The sequence below is a fragment of the Pollachius pollachius genome (assembly GCF_949987615.1).
Source record: "Pollachius pollachius genome assembly, chromosome: 2".
Taxonomy (NCBI): Eukaryota; Metazoa; Chordata; class Actinopteri; order Gadiformes; family Gadidae; genus Pollachius; species Pollachius pollachius.
The window spans coordinates 15944791-15963854 of record NC_136935.1 but is presented as its reverse complement, the minus strand read 5'-3'; the positions used below and the strand labels follow the sequence as shown (position 1 = coordinate 15963854).

General features: G+C 45.2%; 1 protein-coding gene across 1 annotated transcript; it reads left to right on the top strand.

The window, feature by feature from the left end:
- Window positions 1-3223: 3223 nt before the first annotated feature.
- On the top strand, window positions 3224-17705 carry slc1a4 (solute carrier family 1 member 4; the record flags this gene model as incomplete). The annotated part of the gene is made up of 8 exons (XM_079730797.1): window positions 3224-3750; window positions 5474-5516; window positions 10324-10389; window positions 11902-12068; window positions 12539-12772; window positions 15609-15803; window positions 16787-16921; window positions 17441-17705. The coding sequence occupies 8 exons, from the start codon at window positions 3224-3226 to the stop codon at window positions 17703-17705; spliced, it is 1632 nt and encodes a 543-aa protein (XP_079586923.1).
- Window positions 17706-19064: the final 1359 nt, after the last annotated feature.

Below are 19064 nucleotides of genomic sequence, written 5' to 3'. Positions count from 1 at the left end.
ATAAACACTGTCATGCGCCTACCCGATGTCAAGTGGACCGGGTTGAATTGCTGAATCTGTGCAAACTAGAGCAGCACTAAACAGCAATATCGACGTGATGCGCTTTGCATAGAGAATCAAATTTGCAACATTTTGCAACAAATTATTCTAAATCTGCCCATAAATGTACAAGTCAGAATTTTTCGGTTTTCACTGGCTACAATATTGCATCTGTCAGTTGTCAAATTTGCTGAACAAAATGTTAAACTTCAATAATTGCTTATAGTCAACTTCAGTGGCAGCTGGTGATCAAAAATGTTGGTGGGGCACAGTAATAGAGAGGGGGTCTGCCCCCCCCCCATAGAAAAAATGGAATTTAATAGATTTGATTTCCTGGTGCATTGTGGGAATGGCCACTACCTATTTACCTACTATTCATTCAGATTCATAGCCTACATCCTGACTTGCAGGGCCTGGACAAGCTTACAGTGCATATACAGACCTTCTTTATGGCCATTCCACCAGCCATTGCTATTTGACCCATTTTTGTTATTTTGATATTGAGACAAATCATGATCACTGTCCTATAGCGTCCATTTTTTGTGAGTCTCAATGTCTACTTCAAATGCAGTTAGAAATATGGGACAGTTGCTTCATTTTGTTTACATGCTACAGGCCGAAAGACTAAATTAATATGTAACTTACTTGCTCCTTTTAAGTATAACATTGCTTGGGGAGTACAATTCCTCCGCTGAAAAGGGTGGAAAGTGCTTACAACTCTCTGCCAGTTAGCGATCTGTCTCTTCTCTACATGTAGCTTTGTTGCGCGAATTCACTGAATTGTCCAATCATGTGTTGATAACAAAAAGAAAAGCGATACCATTGGCCTGGGGCGCACACTGGTGCGAACCGAGGGCGAATTTGCTTGCGCCAATGAAAAGCTGTCTCTGCTTGATAGACAGCAAAAAGTAAGCGAGCTTACATTGGCTTCAACGTGGCTGGCGCCCCTGACTTGGAGGAGGGCTTTATTTCGAATGACCAATAACTAGCCTAGCCCAAATCATTGACGTTCAGACGCATTTAAATGGTTGCTGGCGTATCACACAAGAATATCACACAATTAAACGACGATAAACCCTATGCATTTTTGTTGATTTATTTCATATTGATAATAGTTTATTAATAGTTGGCAGATATATCTGCTAACTATATTCACTTGAATATATATATTCAAGTGAATATTTCACGGAGGGGCGGCGCCCTAGCGCCCTCTATTGACCCACCGCCACTGGTCAATTTATATAGTCCATTTATTTAAGCTCTCAACAGCATAACCATACAGCTTCGCCACATTGGCGGGAAAACACGGCACACGCAATGTACATCCATGGTATCAGCCTTCAAAGCCAGTCTGCATGAATCGTATGACAACTGGATGGCAGGGGATGCGGACAAGGAATAGAGCGCAGGGGGGAACATGAGAGCCCCAGCTCGCCGCATACTAGTAGCCTGGGTGCTTAAAGCGTGGAACAAGCTGGATACGGTGAAAAACTCCTTAAAGGTGTGTGTGTGTGTGTGTGTGTGTGTGTGTGTGTGTGTGTGTGTGTGTGTGTGTGTGTGTGTGTGTGTGTGTGTGTGTGTCACTCTGTTCGAGCCTGCATGAGAGTTCAATGTTGTCATTAGCTGTTACGTCTTTCAGACCAATTGCAGTTCAAGGCCGACCTGGGCTGTGCCACTTCGGGACGGGGCGCTCAATTACTCTCCTCTAGACAAAATCGAATTTGTTGCGACGTTGACCCGGCGGCCCCGAAACGTTAACGGTCCACTGGGAATTCTCCCAACCCTCCCGATTACCACTCCGTGTGTGTGTGTGTGTGTGTGTGTGTGTGTGTGTGTGTGTGTGTGTGTGTGTGTGTGTGTGTGTGTGTGTGTGTGTGTGTGTGTGCATGCGTGCAGGCGTTATTCGATTGCCTGGTAAACATACTATATTCATACTGGTTTAAATAATAAATTTGATAGTATTTTCCGTCGTTGCTGAGCAAGAGTTTTTATTCGAAAATTCAGTGATAGAAACAAATAAAAGCCCGGGCTATTGAAGTTTTACCGTACCACTGTCATGCACCTACCCGATGTCAAGTGGATCGGGTTGAATTCACTGCGGGTCTCTCTTATCCATCTTACCAAAGATATTTTATTTCTGTCCTTCTCAACACTCTCTGATCTCACTAAAAGGCTAGCAGCACGAAACAGCAATATCGAGATGCGCTATGCATAGAGAAGAAAGAATACCGACGTTGAATTTACAACATTTTGCAACAATTTTTTCTAAATCTGCCCATATATGGACACGTAAGAATTTTGCGGTTTTCACTCGCTACAATGTTGCACCTGTGGCTGCTGGTAATGCAACCACAAAGAGGTAAACTCTACGGGGCTATTTTCATCATTATGTTTTATTTTTTTTGCTGAACAGCCACGGGCTTTATTTAACTCACTTATAGGACGTAGTGAGTTACCTAGTGTTCAAATAGCGCTACGAAAGCCATTCTTGAATAATCAAGTTCTTAAAAAGTGTGGCGTCAGACATGGTCTAATGTTAATCATAAGTCGAATATGTTGGTTTAGAATCGGTCGATTTTATTAATATCTAGAAGACGTCAAATACACGCATGTTGATTTTTTTTTCCAAATGTGATTTAATAGGATATATAGCAGGACTTTAGCCTACTTCATGAGCTATAAGGAATAGGCACCCATGTCCAGCTTCTTGAATTGACACCTAAACCAGGACAGCTCAGCTTTATTCGATCCTGCTCCTATACACTTGACTGATTCAAGAGGAAAAAACAAACAGTACCATAGCAGATAACTCCAAACAAGTCAACACCACTACTTGCAGCAGCACTCTATTAAGTCTAATAGGTCTAGGGTAGTAAAACGGCGACAGAGACCCCCTAGTAATCCCCACCACTGTTGCATCATGCTCTATCAACGGCCCCCCACTGTAATGTGCGCATGTCCCCGGCTCTTTGTCAACACGCGCTCCTTCTCCAATTGGCTGAGACTCAGCGCCGCTCCGATGCGCGAAGCGCCAGCCTACACACTGGAAGCGTGAGCGCACCGACCACGCTACTCTCTCAGCCCGGATAGTTCGTTCTCCCTGCTGCTCATAGACTTAAAGGACATTAGACTCATATTCACCAGGGTAGACTATAGAAACTATAGTTCACTGTTGAGTTGAGGGATGGTGAAGAGCAAGGGAGAAATCAACGGCCACGCGATGCCCCACTCGGCGTCCACCGACCAGATCCTGGACCGGCATCGGACCAGCGAGCAGAAGAGCTTCGGGCAGAAGTTGAGGGGTTTTCTCCGGAGGAACCTCATGGTGATCCTCACCGTGTCCGGCGTGCTGGTGGGCGTCGGGCTGGGCATGATGGTGAGGAAGATGAACCTGACCCGGGCGCAGATGACTTACTTCGCCTTCCCAGGGGAGATGCTGCTGAGGATGCTGAAGATGATCATCCTGCCGCTGGTCGTGTGCAGCCTCGTCTCGGGCGCCGCCAGCCTGGACACGCGCTCCCTGGGCAAGCTCGGCGGCATCGCCGTGGGCTACTTTCTGGGGACCACCCTCATCGCCTCCTGCATCGGCGTGAGCCTCGCCTTTATCATCAAGCCCGGCGTGGGCGCGGGGGCTTTGAACACCAACAGCCTCGCGCTGGAGAGCATCAGCAACGACAAGGAGACAGCCGACTCTTTTTTAGACCTCGCGAGGTAACGTTGAGGGGTGTCTTGGCAAGGGGGGGGGGGGGGGGGGAGGTTATATTTGGGGATTCGACTATATGACCAAACCGTGGGGTTCCAGGACATGTGGCGCGGGAGTTAACACTAGCCACTAAAATAGGTTGACCCACTGCTAAGTCAGGGCGGCTCGCTGTCCCATGCCAGGTGTGCCGGGGATGGGATAGCGTAGAGCGGGACGTTTATAGTGGCTGGGGGGTGGAGTGGGGGCATAAGGCAACGTATTCCCGAATTAAACTCATGGTATAATGTGCAGTTGATTAAACACACAGGCCATGGCCTGGATATAGATCTCTACATCATGTATAAATATACACGTGACGACGTATGATACACACTCCTACCACATTAGACGGATGTTTTTATTATGTGCAATTGCATAAATTAATTTAGTCTAAAGTTGGATGTCAAGGTAATCCATCACTGTTGAAAACTTTAATTGGCAATATAACTCAAATTCTAATTTCTAGTAGATTAGAAGCCTATAAGAGAAACTACTTACATAACACAACACAACACAATTCATAGGGGGTCTCAGGCAAGTATCTGTAGGACCCTAAAGCAGCTTATTGTCTCTTATCACATCGACAGGGGCGTTGATTCTCAATTGTCAGATTTTGTTATAAATGTCAAACTATAATGTGAAGAGAGAAGAGTTAAAACACATCTTCGTTAATTACAGCGCCCCCTAGAGGTCGACGGTCACTAAATTGCTGAGATATTGGCTTACTTCCTGTTTGGCGGCTTCGCGGTCGAATTTGATTGGATGTCGCCGAAGTTTCCGTGAGAAATCATTTACTAGCTACATGGGGAGGTCTGATAGTATCACCAGACAATGAAAATTTGTTTGAAATATACTCATGTGAAGGGAGGGGAGTTAAAACACGTCTTCATTAATTATAGCGCCAAAACTATAATGATGTGGCAACAGTGACAACATAATTTCCAATAACTCAATAAAACAAAAAAATCAGAGGAAGAAGCTTTAATTAGACTTGACTGAGACGTTAAATGCCCGCCCTGTGTTCGAAGCAAGAAGCCTTCTGCCTACAAATGTAAACTCTTGATAAGGAATATAAATACAAATGAAACAAAATGTATTGCAGGGACATCAATTAGATGTAAGGTTCAACAGCCGAGAGTTAATCATGGGCGACCCGAGTCTCCAAATGTCATACCAGCCGTAGGAGATGCTTGGCTCTAGGGAACTAACTTGAGATTAACATACATTACATAGTAGACTACTTGTAAGGCATTTCAGCAATCCTATCAGGAAAACGTAGCTCTATACCACCTAACAACGCCAGTATTGTGCACTACAATTATTCATCCATTATTCTTCTACTCCTTATTCACTGTTTATATTTTAATTTGTGCAGAAAATGTGTGCTAAAGAGTTGGTGGTGATACTGTTTTTGACTCATGGTCTGTATACCTTAGCTTGTATGTTTGGCTTAATCTTGTGAGCTCCTCTTGCTTTGTTTCGCAGCCCAACTGAGGGTAGGGGGTTCACACAGGTCAAAGGTCACTGCAGGGTTGAACTACACAGTTTGACCACTTCACAACTAGTCTGCTACGAGCAATATATACCATCACTGAATTATCCGTAAATGTATGCTAGGAAAAGTAGTGACTTTCATTCACTTCTTCACTTTCAACATTGTTCTTATTTCCCTCACTTCTTCTCTTGTTTCAGGAATTTATTTCCAGCGAACTTAGTGGCAGCTGCTTTCCGTTCTGTGAGTACATGACGCGACTCATCTCTCCTCTTTCAGCACCCTGCAGCCCCCTTTCCCTGTACTGTATAATATCTTTAAACACTGCCTCTCTCTTTCTCTCTCGCTCTCTCTCTCTCTCTCTCTCTCTCTCTCTTGTTCGCGCTCACTCTCTCTCTCTCTCCCTCTCTCTCCCTCTCCCTTGCTCCCTCTCCCTCTCTCCTTTTCTCTCTCTTCCTCAATTTCTCCCTCTCTCTCTCTCTCTCTCTTTCCTTCTCACTCCCTCATGGGGGAACATGAATGCCTCTTTCCTCTTCTCCTCACCAATGGTTTCCATGGGGAAGCCATTCCATTACAGTGCGCCTAGCAACCCAGCGCGCCTCACTGCTCTTTAATGTAGTCCGCTGGCCGCCCGCTCTGCTTCTCAGAACTGGGCCTGCCGGTCTATTGGAGCTGAAATACTGAGTCAGGAAGTTCAATATTTGGGGACACTGACTGACGCACAGACGCACACACACATACGAACACACAGACATGCATATGCACACGGACATAAACACACACCTGCATGCACACCCATGCACACTGTCACAAACACGTATAATTCACACACGCACACACACAAGCATGCACATACCCACACCAACACACTCACATGGGATATGAAGAAGGTGGGCCAGGTGCTGGCCACTGAACCAATAACACACTCTTCTAAAACCAAGGGTTAAAGTGCAGCAAGGCCGCTGGGTACATATTCCCCCCCCCCCACACACACACAGAAGCCCTGCTTGGAATGTCCACAGCGTCAGATAAGGCTGGATGGGTGCAGAGAGAGATTTGCAGCATAAAGAACGTTTCAGGGCCGTTAAGTTAGAGGTTTTTTTGTAGAGTCGCTCTTGCTGGCCCTCGTTCTATTCAGTCATCAGTTTCTCTACCCAGTCTTGGTTCCCGGGTTTGAATGAATATTCAAACAGACTGCTGACAACAGTGATTGAATGAGTGAATTAAGTAATGAATGATTTTTTTTTTGTAGCAATTAACTTAGCTGCTCCTTTGTTTGGTCTGTGTCTGCCCAGTTTTTTGGATACTCTTTTTCTAGAATTGAGATCGACGCAATATATTGAGAGAGAGAGAGAGAGAGAGAGAGAGAGAGAGAGAGAGAGAGAGAGAGACATCTATTTACTTACCGTTATTAGTGTTAATACAGAAATGTATCGGTTTGTTTGAATTCTTCACAAGCACTTACTGTATGTCCAGCTACAAAAAGTGTAGCAGTATGTCCTGCTACAAAAAGTGTAGCAGGACATGGCTGTTGGCATACACACATGAACGCACACACACACACACACACACACACACACACACACACACACACACACACACACACACACACACACACACTGCTTAAACAGCTTTTGCAATTCCCACTGATATGATATCAGCGTACAGAACAGAAAAATATGTCCAAGACCTGTGTGGAACACTTGAACACATTTTTTGAGTGCCTTAATTCAAATGGAAAAGCTATAGCGCCCCCGTGATTGCAATGCACTTCGCCACGGTCCATGTGTTGCAAAATTGTAATGACATTTCACGCCGCAAAAAGGTTTGCAAAAGATTTTGCATACGATTTTGCAAAGTGTATCAGCGAATTGCGTCTGGGCAGGAACCACTTCACTTCCTCGTCAGCCCAACCAGTAATGCCGCATTCAAAACAGCTTGGAGGTTCGGAATCTTTACGTAAACTTTCCCTTCTTCCGAAATAAGAGCATTCAGGAAACGCCCCTCAGAATTGCGTTGGTTATGGCATAAAACCGAAAAACAGATAGTTTGTGAGACTAGACTTCATAACAACTACAATTATGGATGCCCGCAGCAACCTTTTTGCACTTCTTTGCTTAATCAGATGAATCAGTTATTAGAACTGCTTACGATGGTTGAACATGAGCGAGAATTCATCAGGTGATGTTTATAATTGTAATCTCTAATGTATCGTAATGCAAATGTTAGACTGGGTGTTAAGTTTGCCTCTTAGTGCTTGCTGCAAGTTCACTTTAGTCTATCAAATGAAATGGGCAGCCATACCCCCTTCAAAACGGTCAGAGTTTCCGGGAGGTTCGGACCTTAAGCTCGGAGGAGAGTGCTTTGAACACTCTGTTCGGTCGGAGTTTTCGCTCGGAATTCCGTGCGGAAGTATGCCGCCTTCAAACGCTTGGAGTTTCCGGGTGGTTCTGATGTTCGGACCTTAAGCTCGGAGGAAAGTGCTTTGGGTCGGAGATTTCGCTCAGAGTTTCATGCAGAAGTAAAGCCACCGAGTCCTCCGAGATCACGACACAACAATGGCCGCCCATTTCATTGATAGTGAACTTGCAGCAAGCACTAAGAGGCAAACTCAACACCCATTCTAACATTTGCATTACGATACATTATAGATTACAATTATAAACATCACCGGATAAATTCTTGCCTATGTTCAACCATCGCAAGCAGTTCTAATAACTGATTTATCTGATTAACCAAAGAAGCGCAGAGAGGTCCCTGCGTGCATCCATAATTGCAGTTGTTATGAAATCTAGTCTCACGATCTATCAGTTTTTCCGGTTTTATGTCATAGCCTACGCAATTCTGAGGGGCGTTTCCTGAACGCCCTTATTTCGGAAGAAGGGAAGGTTTATGTGAAGACACGTAAGAGCTTCCGAACCTCCGACCTGTTTTGAAGGCGGCATCAAAGCACTTTCCTCCGAGCTTAAGGTCCGAACCTCCTGGGAACTTGAAGGCGGCATAAAGGCCGGTTTATACTCCTCCGTAAAGTGCTGTGACGCGGAGAGCCCTCTCCCTCTCTGTAGCTTACGTGCGCATCCAATAATTTTTAACTATCCGTTGACGCAACGGAGACGGCAAGGGCTGTGATTTGTCCTCTAACAAAATCAATTCCGGAATCACTTTGCACCTTGTTTACTTTGCACATTAAGGACCAATAAAACACCAAATAAGATTTGAAAAGCTTATGAAGTTTATTCACAACACTATTTACATGGCTAGTAGTCATCATATAAGATCAATCGGGCGGCGAATTGCCCCCCTCGAGGGGTCTCCGTAGTTATGGATTACGGAGTCAAAGTAGTATACTCATGTCGTCTATCCTATCTCCCAGAGCACACACTTTATCGACTGCATCTGTGTCTTCAACGCGATTGTTCTCCACGTCATCTGCCAAACTCCGGTGCGTAGCGACAATCTCCTCCATTGCTGACACCTACGAACATATAGTGCGTTCAGATCGCTCGAAATATGGGGAAACCATCTTCGCGACATCAGAAAGTTCTCATGAACGACACCTCATGACGCTCTTATGATTCACCCTCCGTTCGGCAACTGGGGCCAGACTTTGTGGTGCGGTGTCGGAATGTTCTCATGAACGACACGCACTGTGCAATGCGTAGTGTAACTCTGTTATCAAAATCTGGCCCAAGTTGCCAAACGGAAGTAGAATCATAAGAGCATCATGAAGTGTCGTTCACGAGAACTTTCCGACGTCGCAAAAATGTTTTCCCCATAATTTCCAGCAATCTGAATGCACCATTTGATGACAGAGTCGCCCAGTTGATGACGTATGGTTTACTAGTGACGCTCATGAACATGGCAGAACATGAACGTTTTACTCAATATAAAAGAATCAACCATCATATCACATAATTTACTATTGATTGACGTTTTAACCGTCTGTTTGCATCGACTTTGCTCAGTTTTAAACGTTGTGTACTGTTAAACCAGTTCTAGATAAGGGCAAGTGAAGCCTTGCATACAGTGGCAATACAAAAAGCAAAAAGGTAGTAGGTGATAGGCTACAAGGAAGTAAAGGCGTTCGAACTTGAAACTGATCCTACTAAATTCTGTTTAGTTCTGACTTTTTTTTATCGGATAAAGAAAACCTGCTGGGAAGAACTTTTAGACTCCCAGCACAGTGCACATGAACAGTCGCTGTCGGGAAAATGCGTAACCTTGAGCGTCATCACTGGCGAGCCGTCTCGTTATCACCAGGACCATGAACGCGCCTATATACAAGGACAATTACGAGGAAGTGACGTAGTTCCCACCCAGATGCGATTCGCTGATGCGCTTTGCAAAGTCTTTCGCAAACCTTTTTGCCGATTGAAATGTCATTCCAATTTTGAATCCCATGGCGTGGCGAAGTGCATTGCAGTCACGGAGGCGCTATAGCTTTCTATTTGAATAAAGGCACTCAATCTTTTTACAAAATGTTATTCTATTTTTATTGTGATAACTTTTTCAAATTGAATTAAGGATTTCATTGTCAATTTGCAAATTAATATACACTTTGAATAACATATTTTCAAATTACATTATTCAATTGCAAAATGAATTGTCATTTGCGCAATTTAATGACTAATTGAAATGCAAATTGTAAATTGCATTTCCATTAGAATTTTGCTGCATATATGCTTCCATAGTGTTCATCAACAAAAGGAGGCAGTGTTTTCAGTAGGACTTTTATTGCAGAAAGCATTCCAGTTTGGTCTGTGCAACCCCTACATGTTGTTTTTTCTTTGTCTTCCTTGAAGATTGATTATTGACCTCATAGACCATTGAACATATATTTCATTTCCACAAAAACATGTCCCACAAAAATGTTTCACTAAATTGTTGTGTCATAAATGTTGTATGCTTTCTTACCCTTATTTTAACCTTTTCTTTTTACTTCTTGACCAAGATAGTAATACATCAACATATTGTACCACTTACCGATGTGATTAAATTGTTGTCAAAATTTTCCTTTCCTTTAACTAACATCCAATGGGATCCTTTGCAGTACGCCACTGACTACAAGATGGTGGCCACTGGAAATGACACCAATGGAACGGCCCTCTACCAGAAGGCGAGTACAAACAGACTGGAACACTGAGACCTTTGCACTGGAATACGTCAAGATCTTAAATACATGAATACAATGGAATGGGGATGTTTGGCTCTTGGTCTGAATAGTGGGAGAAGGTTTAACACCCTCACAGTTAGAAATAGAGAAAATAGACATGAAGATGGAATTAATTGGTCCAAACCAGTTAGACGGCCTGCTATCATGTAAAATAAGAACAGAAAACCTTTACTTAAATTGCGTTAGCTCTAGGTAAAAACCTATAAACATACAAATATACACAGACTTGACATATACCATACTATGAAGATAACATTGGTGATAACTGTGTTTCTTTTAGCATGTTGCCAGGTAAACATGACTCCCATCTGTCAGCAAGACATTAACAGTGCAAAATTAAACGCCTTCTGCTTGATCATAGTACACGCGCCACACGCAACACTACCAATACTGCTACTACCACTACTATGGTGTCCGTAAATCAAGCATTCATCAACGCTAAATCACATCCTAGTCCATTGCCCTGCCCTACAGCGGCCCTCCTATTCTTCTGCTGTCCCCCCAGAATAGCAGCCAGGCTGGGGGCGCCCCACCACACATTCCTGGCCCAGCCCCAGCATATAGCTTTCACTGGGCCTGGGATGGCAGATCACTTCCCATGGGCTTAGGAAGGGAGCCGATTGGGGGGTTGTGGGGTGTGTGGGTTCAATTCCAGTGCTCTACTCTGCGCCAAAACTCTCACTGCGCCAAGCTTGAAAGACGGGTGTAGAGAACGAGGCGGGATGGCTCTAAGACTTTTATTCTGAACCCAGGTGTGATTAAGTGGGTGCTGGTGCTCGTTCAATAGACACAGAGACCATGGAGTCATGAGCCTCTGGTGTGTTAGCAACAATCGCAATGAATGACTATAAAGTCAACATTGCTCTCTAACGTGCAAGGATGATGCACCAAATATGCAAATGGGTGTTAGTAAATGAATGATAAGAATAGGATGACAAAAACAGATTATAATGTAATGTGTAGTTGAGAGGAGTAGAGTAAAATGGAATATAATTCTAATTATATAGAAAACAATAATACCAGTATTGACCAGAGCGGGGGAAATGCGGCTTTACTTTAAAGGGGTATTTATGTATAACAACACAATACAAACATTTACTTTAGTTGTAAGTAACTACAATGGGAGAAATGGGATGTAAGAAAATGAATAAAACGTTTAATCAGGTTTATGGCGATGTTTCTGCTTGGTCGGCAATATGTATTTTACCGTATTGGACAAACAAGTATCTTGCTAAAATAATGATTGCTGTGGAAGAAGGGTTTTAACAAAAGCATCTCCGTAATTATCAAAGTGAAAGCACATACTCAACCGACTATTTGTTTTCTTTAATATTTACTCATTTCTGTATTCCACTGGCAATGCAATCAATGCAGGTCTTGTCTGATTCCAGCACGGCGGCTGGTCTCACATCCGTAACCTTTATCCGTTCTTCCTCTGAATCCTGTCTCCTGCAGGTCCCCATCGGTACAGACACGGACGGTATGAACATCCTGGGTCTGGTGTTGTTTGCCATGGTTTTCGGCGTCGCGCTCAGGAAGCTTGGGCCGGAGGGGGAGGAGCTCATCCGCTTCTTCAACGCCTTCAACGAGGCCACCATGGTGCTGGTGTCCTGGATCATGTGGTAAGGGTGTCACCGATCATGTGATTCGGGTGTCCTAGAGATCATGTGATCATTGTGTCCCTGATCACGTGATTAGGGTGTCCGACCTAGATCGTGTGATGAGGGCGTGCTGGAGATCGTGTGATTAGGATGTCCCTGATCAGGTGGTAAGGGTGTCCTAGAGATCTTGTCCTAGGACGACCTGGTTCATGAGATACGTTTGTCCTAGAAATCACATGTCCCCACTGTCCACATATCGCATTGTCTATATTTTACCTATATTGTCAAAAATCCTCATGTTCAACAGCAGTTCAAAAGCCTACGCAAACATGGCATTTCTAATTCCGACCCTTATAACCCACTGTCGGTTGATCAGCAACAGCCTTCTGATGGCTTGAATCAGCTGGGGTGAATAACACCCCAATATCACTTTGGAATTGAGCGTGTTTCTATGGAAGCCTGTTCAACCCGTGCTCAACTACCCTTCCCAGGTATGTGCCATTGGGCATTATGTTCCTGGTGGGCAGCAAGATCGTGGAGATGGAGGACGTTGTCCTGCTGGTCACCAGCCTGGGGAAGTACATCTTCGCCTCCATCCTGGGACACATCATCCACGGCGGCGTCGTCCTGCCCCTCATCTACTTCGCCTTCACCCGCAAGAACCCCTTCACCTTCCTGTCCGGCCTCATCACCCCCTTCACCACCGCCTTCGCCACCTGCTCCAGGTGAGTCAGGGGTCAGGGGTCAGCTCGGTCAGTGCGGGCAAGGATTGAATTTGTTGACCTATCGGATGAGGAGGTCACTATCAGACTGAATGATTGCAAACTTTGCATGTGCATGTTACATTCATCATTTATTGTATGTTTGCACATCCTGGCACTTATTAAGATCACTTAGCATTGTGTAGCAACTTATCCTAGCTATTTTTGTTGAATACAGGGAATGGGTTAAGCTAACGGTTGTAAGTGCTTGTTTCTATGAACATCCTTACTGTACCGACAGACAGTGTTGTGCCTGAACGCGTTCATTGAACGATAGTTCATGAACTCGTTCATATTTTGGGCGAACGTGAACTGAACGTAGTGTATTACTGCCTGATGAACGTTACTGTGAACTCGTTCATTCTGGTGTCTGTGAACGGCACCCTCACTTGGTTTAACTTCGTTCAATATGGGGGTTATTTGTTTATCAACACGGCGGATGCGCGCGCAGATCGCCGTGTTGTTTGACCGGTTGCCATGGTAATCTCTGTGTGGTTAATTTGCAGTTGCGGTGTATGCTATAGACCCTATAGTATCTGTCGTATAAAGGCTGGGACGAATTTCAAATTATAAATATGAATTTATAATTTTATTATTTTGAAAGTATAGACCGGCGCGATTCCCATTGAAACGAATGGCGCGGTGATTATTCTTCAAAACGAGAGCTGTTAAATTGTGGAAAATGAATTAAACTGTAATCAGACAACGCGGTTATATACTATAGACCCTAGAGCAGAGGTCCCAAATACGTAGATTGCGATCGACCGGTCGATCGCAAAGGTAGGGTGGGTAGATCGCGTGACGTAAAAAAAACAAAAAAAAAACGTATAACGTTTAAACAAAAAAGAATTGCATCCCTATGGCATTTACCACTGGATTGATGAAAATTGTCTGTTTGACTTTGACAAACTTTTCCAAGACTCTCAAGACTGCTATCCATTTAGGGAAGATGTTGAGGTTGATTTACTCAATCACAAAAAATTGCAGCACTGTTTCACCTAAACACGTCTGCAGTGGAGGAAGAGATTTTGATAGTAAAAACTGATATTGAGCTTAAATCCAGGGCTCATGGACAATTTTGGAATTTACTCACAAAGGAAAGTATCCAAACATGAGGAAATGTGCTACCTCCTTGACTGCATTATTTGGCTCTACTCTATTAAGTGCAAATACCATTCCACCATGACTGATTGTCATTTGGAAGCCTGCTTGAAACTAACTACCAGCAGCCACCGTGTTGGCGTTTTGCCATGTACAGTAGGTAGATCATTTTGACCTGCTCATTTTTAAAGTAGCTTGCACGCCAAAAAAGTGTGGGCCCCCCTGCCATACGAATTACGAATTATAAATATGTACTATCCATAACGTTAGCTCTCTGGCTCATAGTTCAGCGGACTAGAATACCTCATAGAATCATTGCTTGTTGGCCGGAAACGGAAAGGGGGGCTGTTCACGTTTGGTTGTAGTCTTTTCGCTCGGTTCTCCGTCTCATCAGTAGGGCTAGAACCGAGCGAAAAGACTACAACCAAACGTGAACACCCCCCTTTTCCGTTTCCGGCCAACGAGCAATGAGTCTTCCAAAATAAATCAATGGGATTTACGAAATGCGCTAAATGTGCAATAAAACACGATATAAACTGTATTTCGCTACGATACTTGATTCAACCACTCTATTTCATCCTAGAAAAACCACAAAGGGGGCTCAATGTTCAAAATACCGGAAAAAACAAATAGCTCACAGCAACATATTGAAAAAAAGAACTATGAACTAGTTCATTTTTTGGAACTGTGAACTTCGTTCAAAATTTTGAATCATGAACGTTTAACTGAACTAGTTCATTTTAAAATTTGTGAACTGAACTTTGAACTAGTTCACGTAGAAAGTGAACTTTCCCAACACTGCCGACAGATATATTTTGTTGCTTCTCTTCCTTCTGACAAATGTACTAATTGTAAGTCACTTTGGACAAAACTGTCTGCTAAATGCCCTAAATGTAAATGTAAATGTAAATGCATCACACAATTCTGCGAAAGAGACTGTTTGACAAAGCAGCTGATCAATTATTTTGCCCAATTTTTACATTTGAAAAAGCAAATGTGCTGATCAATTACAATCACAATTGTGTTATAGAGTAGCACACGATTAAATATCCCCAATGTGAACCCACACACAAAGACACCCACAGCACCACCCTCACCCACACACCACCACCAACACGCACACACACACACACATAGGAACACACACACAGCCACACACACGCACACATACTAACACATCCGCACACACCGACAGCCACACACACACACACATATACAGACACAAACACACACGCACACACACACACACACACACACACACACACACACACACACACACACACACACACACACACACACACACACACACACACAGTGTTGTCGGGTCTGGGAATAATCCATCAGTAGTCCTATTACACATGCTTTGCCATGTATTGTGGCTCAGGGTTGTTTCCCAGGAACCCCAGTAAACAGTTTCTGGGTTGGAGATTTTGTTGCCTTTTGTGTTTTTTTATTTTTTTATTTTTTTGGCCAGAATATGTAAAGAAGGCTATCATGGCGGAACTAATGCCTTTCATTAAGAAGCCTGGTCTTTTTGGAATAGCAATGAACACAAGGAACAGAGAGAGACCCAAGGAAGCAATACAGTTAGTTGAATACTATTGGGCTAGACAGATGTCCCTGTCCCACGGGGACGTTCAAAAAATACATATTTCTAACGTTGCTCCACATTGCTATATCTCGCTCCTCTCTCTCTCAGCTCAGCGACCCTGCCCTCCATGATCAAGTGTGTGGAGGAGAACAACGGCGTGGACAAGCGCATCAGCCGCTTTATCCTGCCCATCGGCGCCACTGTCAACATGGACGGTGCCGCCATCTTCCAGTGCGTGGCCGCCGTCTTCATCGCCCAGCTCAACAACCACGAGCTGAACGCCGGGCAGATCTTCACCATCCTGTGAGTGAGTCACCGTGGGCCGGCCGCCGCCGCCATGCCACCCACACTCCTCGCTCCTGGGGAGGTCAGGCTGGAGTAGTTTTGGTTTGGAGGAAGAAAAATGACAACAAAAGGGAGGCTTGAGAATCGAAGGCCGGGTTGAAGTTTGCAACATTTTTAAAGGGCCAGTACCATGGGATTCAGACTTCAGCCAGAATTACACCCACCCACACACACACACACACACATTGAGACAAACAGACACCCACACACACACACACACACCCACACACGAACACACACACGAACACACACACACACACACACACACACACACACACACACACACACACACACACACACACACATACAAACACACACACACACACACACACACACTTACACACACACGTTGAGGAAAACAGACACTCACACAAACACACACACCACTTTCAACACTGTACTGCCGTCTGCGTCTCCAGCTTGTGTTATTTGCTTTTCATCTGATATGTTGATATAATGATTAGTGTCATATTAACACTAAACTCCCTCTGCTATCTCATTTCCTTCTTAGTTTTTTCACTGCAGGGTGGTGGGGTTGGGGGGTACTCTTACCTGTTATTCTCAGGCCCCTGCAGATGAAGGCCATGTGAATTTATAATTATGTCAGGGCCTGGGAGATATATTCTTAACTCTTGTTTTTCATTAATTTGACTATATATTTTCCAGGAATTGTCCTCAAGCTAATATTAAGCAGATTGTTTTGAAACTTGTACTTATATTAATGCCCTGCTTGCTTCAGATTGGCTGGTTGGGTTTCTGGCCTGGTGCTCTTGGCTATCCTACAACCATGTCTATCCTACGACCATACGACCCTGTAGTGATGGGTAAACACTTGGTTGTTGATTGTTGATAAAACAATAATATAACCAGTTCCGACCACTGAATAGTAGTTAAAGTTGATTATTTATAACCAAAGTACTATTTCTACTTCTCGTTGACAGAGTGACAGCCACTGCATCCAGTGTGGGTGCAGCTGGCATCCCAGCCGGTGGCATCATCACCATAGCGATCATCCTGGAAGCCATTGGTCTTCCAACCAATGACCTGTCCCTCATGCTGGCGGTTGACTGGATTGTGTAAGTAAAAGCATAATGCTATTAGGGACGTCATTTTATGAAGCGCTTTTCTAACCAGTGGTCAATCAAAGTGCTTTACAGTTATCGCCTAACATTCTACCATTCATACACACACCCACACACCGACGTTGGCGTCAACGAAAGCTAGGCAACAGCGGGAGTAGTTAGGGTTAGGTGTCTTGCTCAGGGACACTTCGACACTCACTCGAAAAGCCAGGGATCAAAATAGCAACCCCCTTGGTTGCTAAACAACCCGCTCCACCTCCATGGTAGTTGCTATGTCATTTAATTATATTAACCATAACAATGATATTGCCAATTATATTCTTCTTCTTACTAGTAGTATATTTATGATTTATATTTGAATGAAGAGTCAAATTCTAACCCCAATTTGAGTTGTAACATGTGTGCATATATCTGTGTGACTGCATGTGTACACAGTGCACTGGCTTGCTAGTTCATTCCTCTCCTCTGTGTGTGTGTGTGTCGGCACGTGTGTCCCGGCGGCGGCGCGTGAAGGGACCGCACCACCACGGTGGTGAACGTGGAGGGGGACGCGCTGGGGGCGGGGATCCTCCACCACATCAACCAGCAGGAGATGAAGAAGAAGAAACAGCAGGAGGCGGAGCTGGAGGAGGACAAGGAGGAGGAGGCCGAGGAGCTGCTGGAGGTCAGGGTGGAGGTGGTGGCCAACCGGGCAGAGGGGGAGAGCTCTCCGCTGGTCAGGCACCAGGCAGTCCGGACCCCTGAGGGCACGCCGGAGGCCATCGAGTCCATGCTGTGAACTCTGGGAGGGGCCTGCCGCGGCTCCTCCGTCCGCTCTGGGGCCAGACTCCTCTGATTGGCTGTTCGTCTGAAGGTTTGGATTTGTGCCACTTGTGACATTTTTCGTCTCTGTTGTTGCTGCTGCTCTGTGTTGACGTAAAGTGCGGTCACACAGGTGCGCATGTAACACACGCACACAAAGACAGGCGTGTGCGCACTCAAGCACACACATACACCACAAACACAGGCACACTCTTTGCTCTCCTTCCGTTTCTATTTGTCCCTCTCTCTTTGCTCATCTCACACTTTCCCATTAAAGTAGTTCCTGTTTCCTTTACATGTAGGAATATAGAAAGTGCCATACTTGATTTATAGTGTGCAGTAGTGAACCATTTATGAGGGCTGAGGTTTTCAATAGGGAACGCTTTACCCCAGGCTTTTTAGTTGTGTATGTCTGTCTGTGTGTGCGCGCGTGTGTCTATGTCTGTTGTGGTAACCCGGCTTGGTGAGTGAGCCGCCTCCTTCCAATCAGCACACAAACCGGAGCTTACTCAAAGCCAAAATGATTTTTATTCAAACATAAATAATATAATAAAACCAAACAAAACCCAGCTTTGGAGGAATCCACAGTCTTGTTCCTCCGGGTGGCATCACGTCACCCACGGAGACTGGTCTCTCCGCACAGGTGAACCAGGAGAGCCCTGAATGAGTGTGGAAGCATGCTTTTTAAAGCATGCTTCCCCACCTGATCCTCAGGTGCTCCGCATTTCAGTGATTGGCACCAATGCTCTTACTGTCGCCATCTGTTGTAAATCTGTGGTACAGCGCCTCAACAACCTGCCCCCTGGGCCTCCAGGGGCGCTGTGCCAGAGACGGGTGTCAACACTCCTACACCCTTTGATGAAGGCTCGGGGCACCTCTGACTGACCAGCAACCCGTATCGCGGCTGGATAGGGACCCCCCTGGAACCTGTAGGACCTCTTTCCTGGCCGAAGGGTAGCTGCTTCTGCTGCCGGCGCAGCTAGACCCGCTCACGCTGGCTCCCGTACCCCTCACGCCGGCGCTCAAACCTGATGCGCTGCCGCTCACGCTCCAGGAGCTGCAGCTCCATGGAGTCGGCGTTCAGACACCGCTTCTCCACCTCCAGCCAGTTCCTCTTGCGGATCAGGTGCTCCCGTTCCTCCCTCTCTTGGAACTGACAGATGCGATCCCGCCTCTCCACATCTTGGACGCGTCGCCTCGGCTGGGCCGCCCGTCGAGGTGGCGCTGTTCCCCGCCTGTCCTGACGAGTCTCAATTGGCTGGGGCTGGGGACCAACATTGAAGCTCAGCTGTTGGGCGACCTGCCGGTTCTCTTCCAGCTCCTTCATCAAACCAAA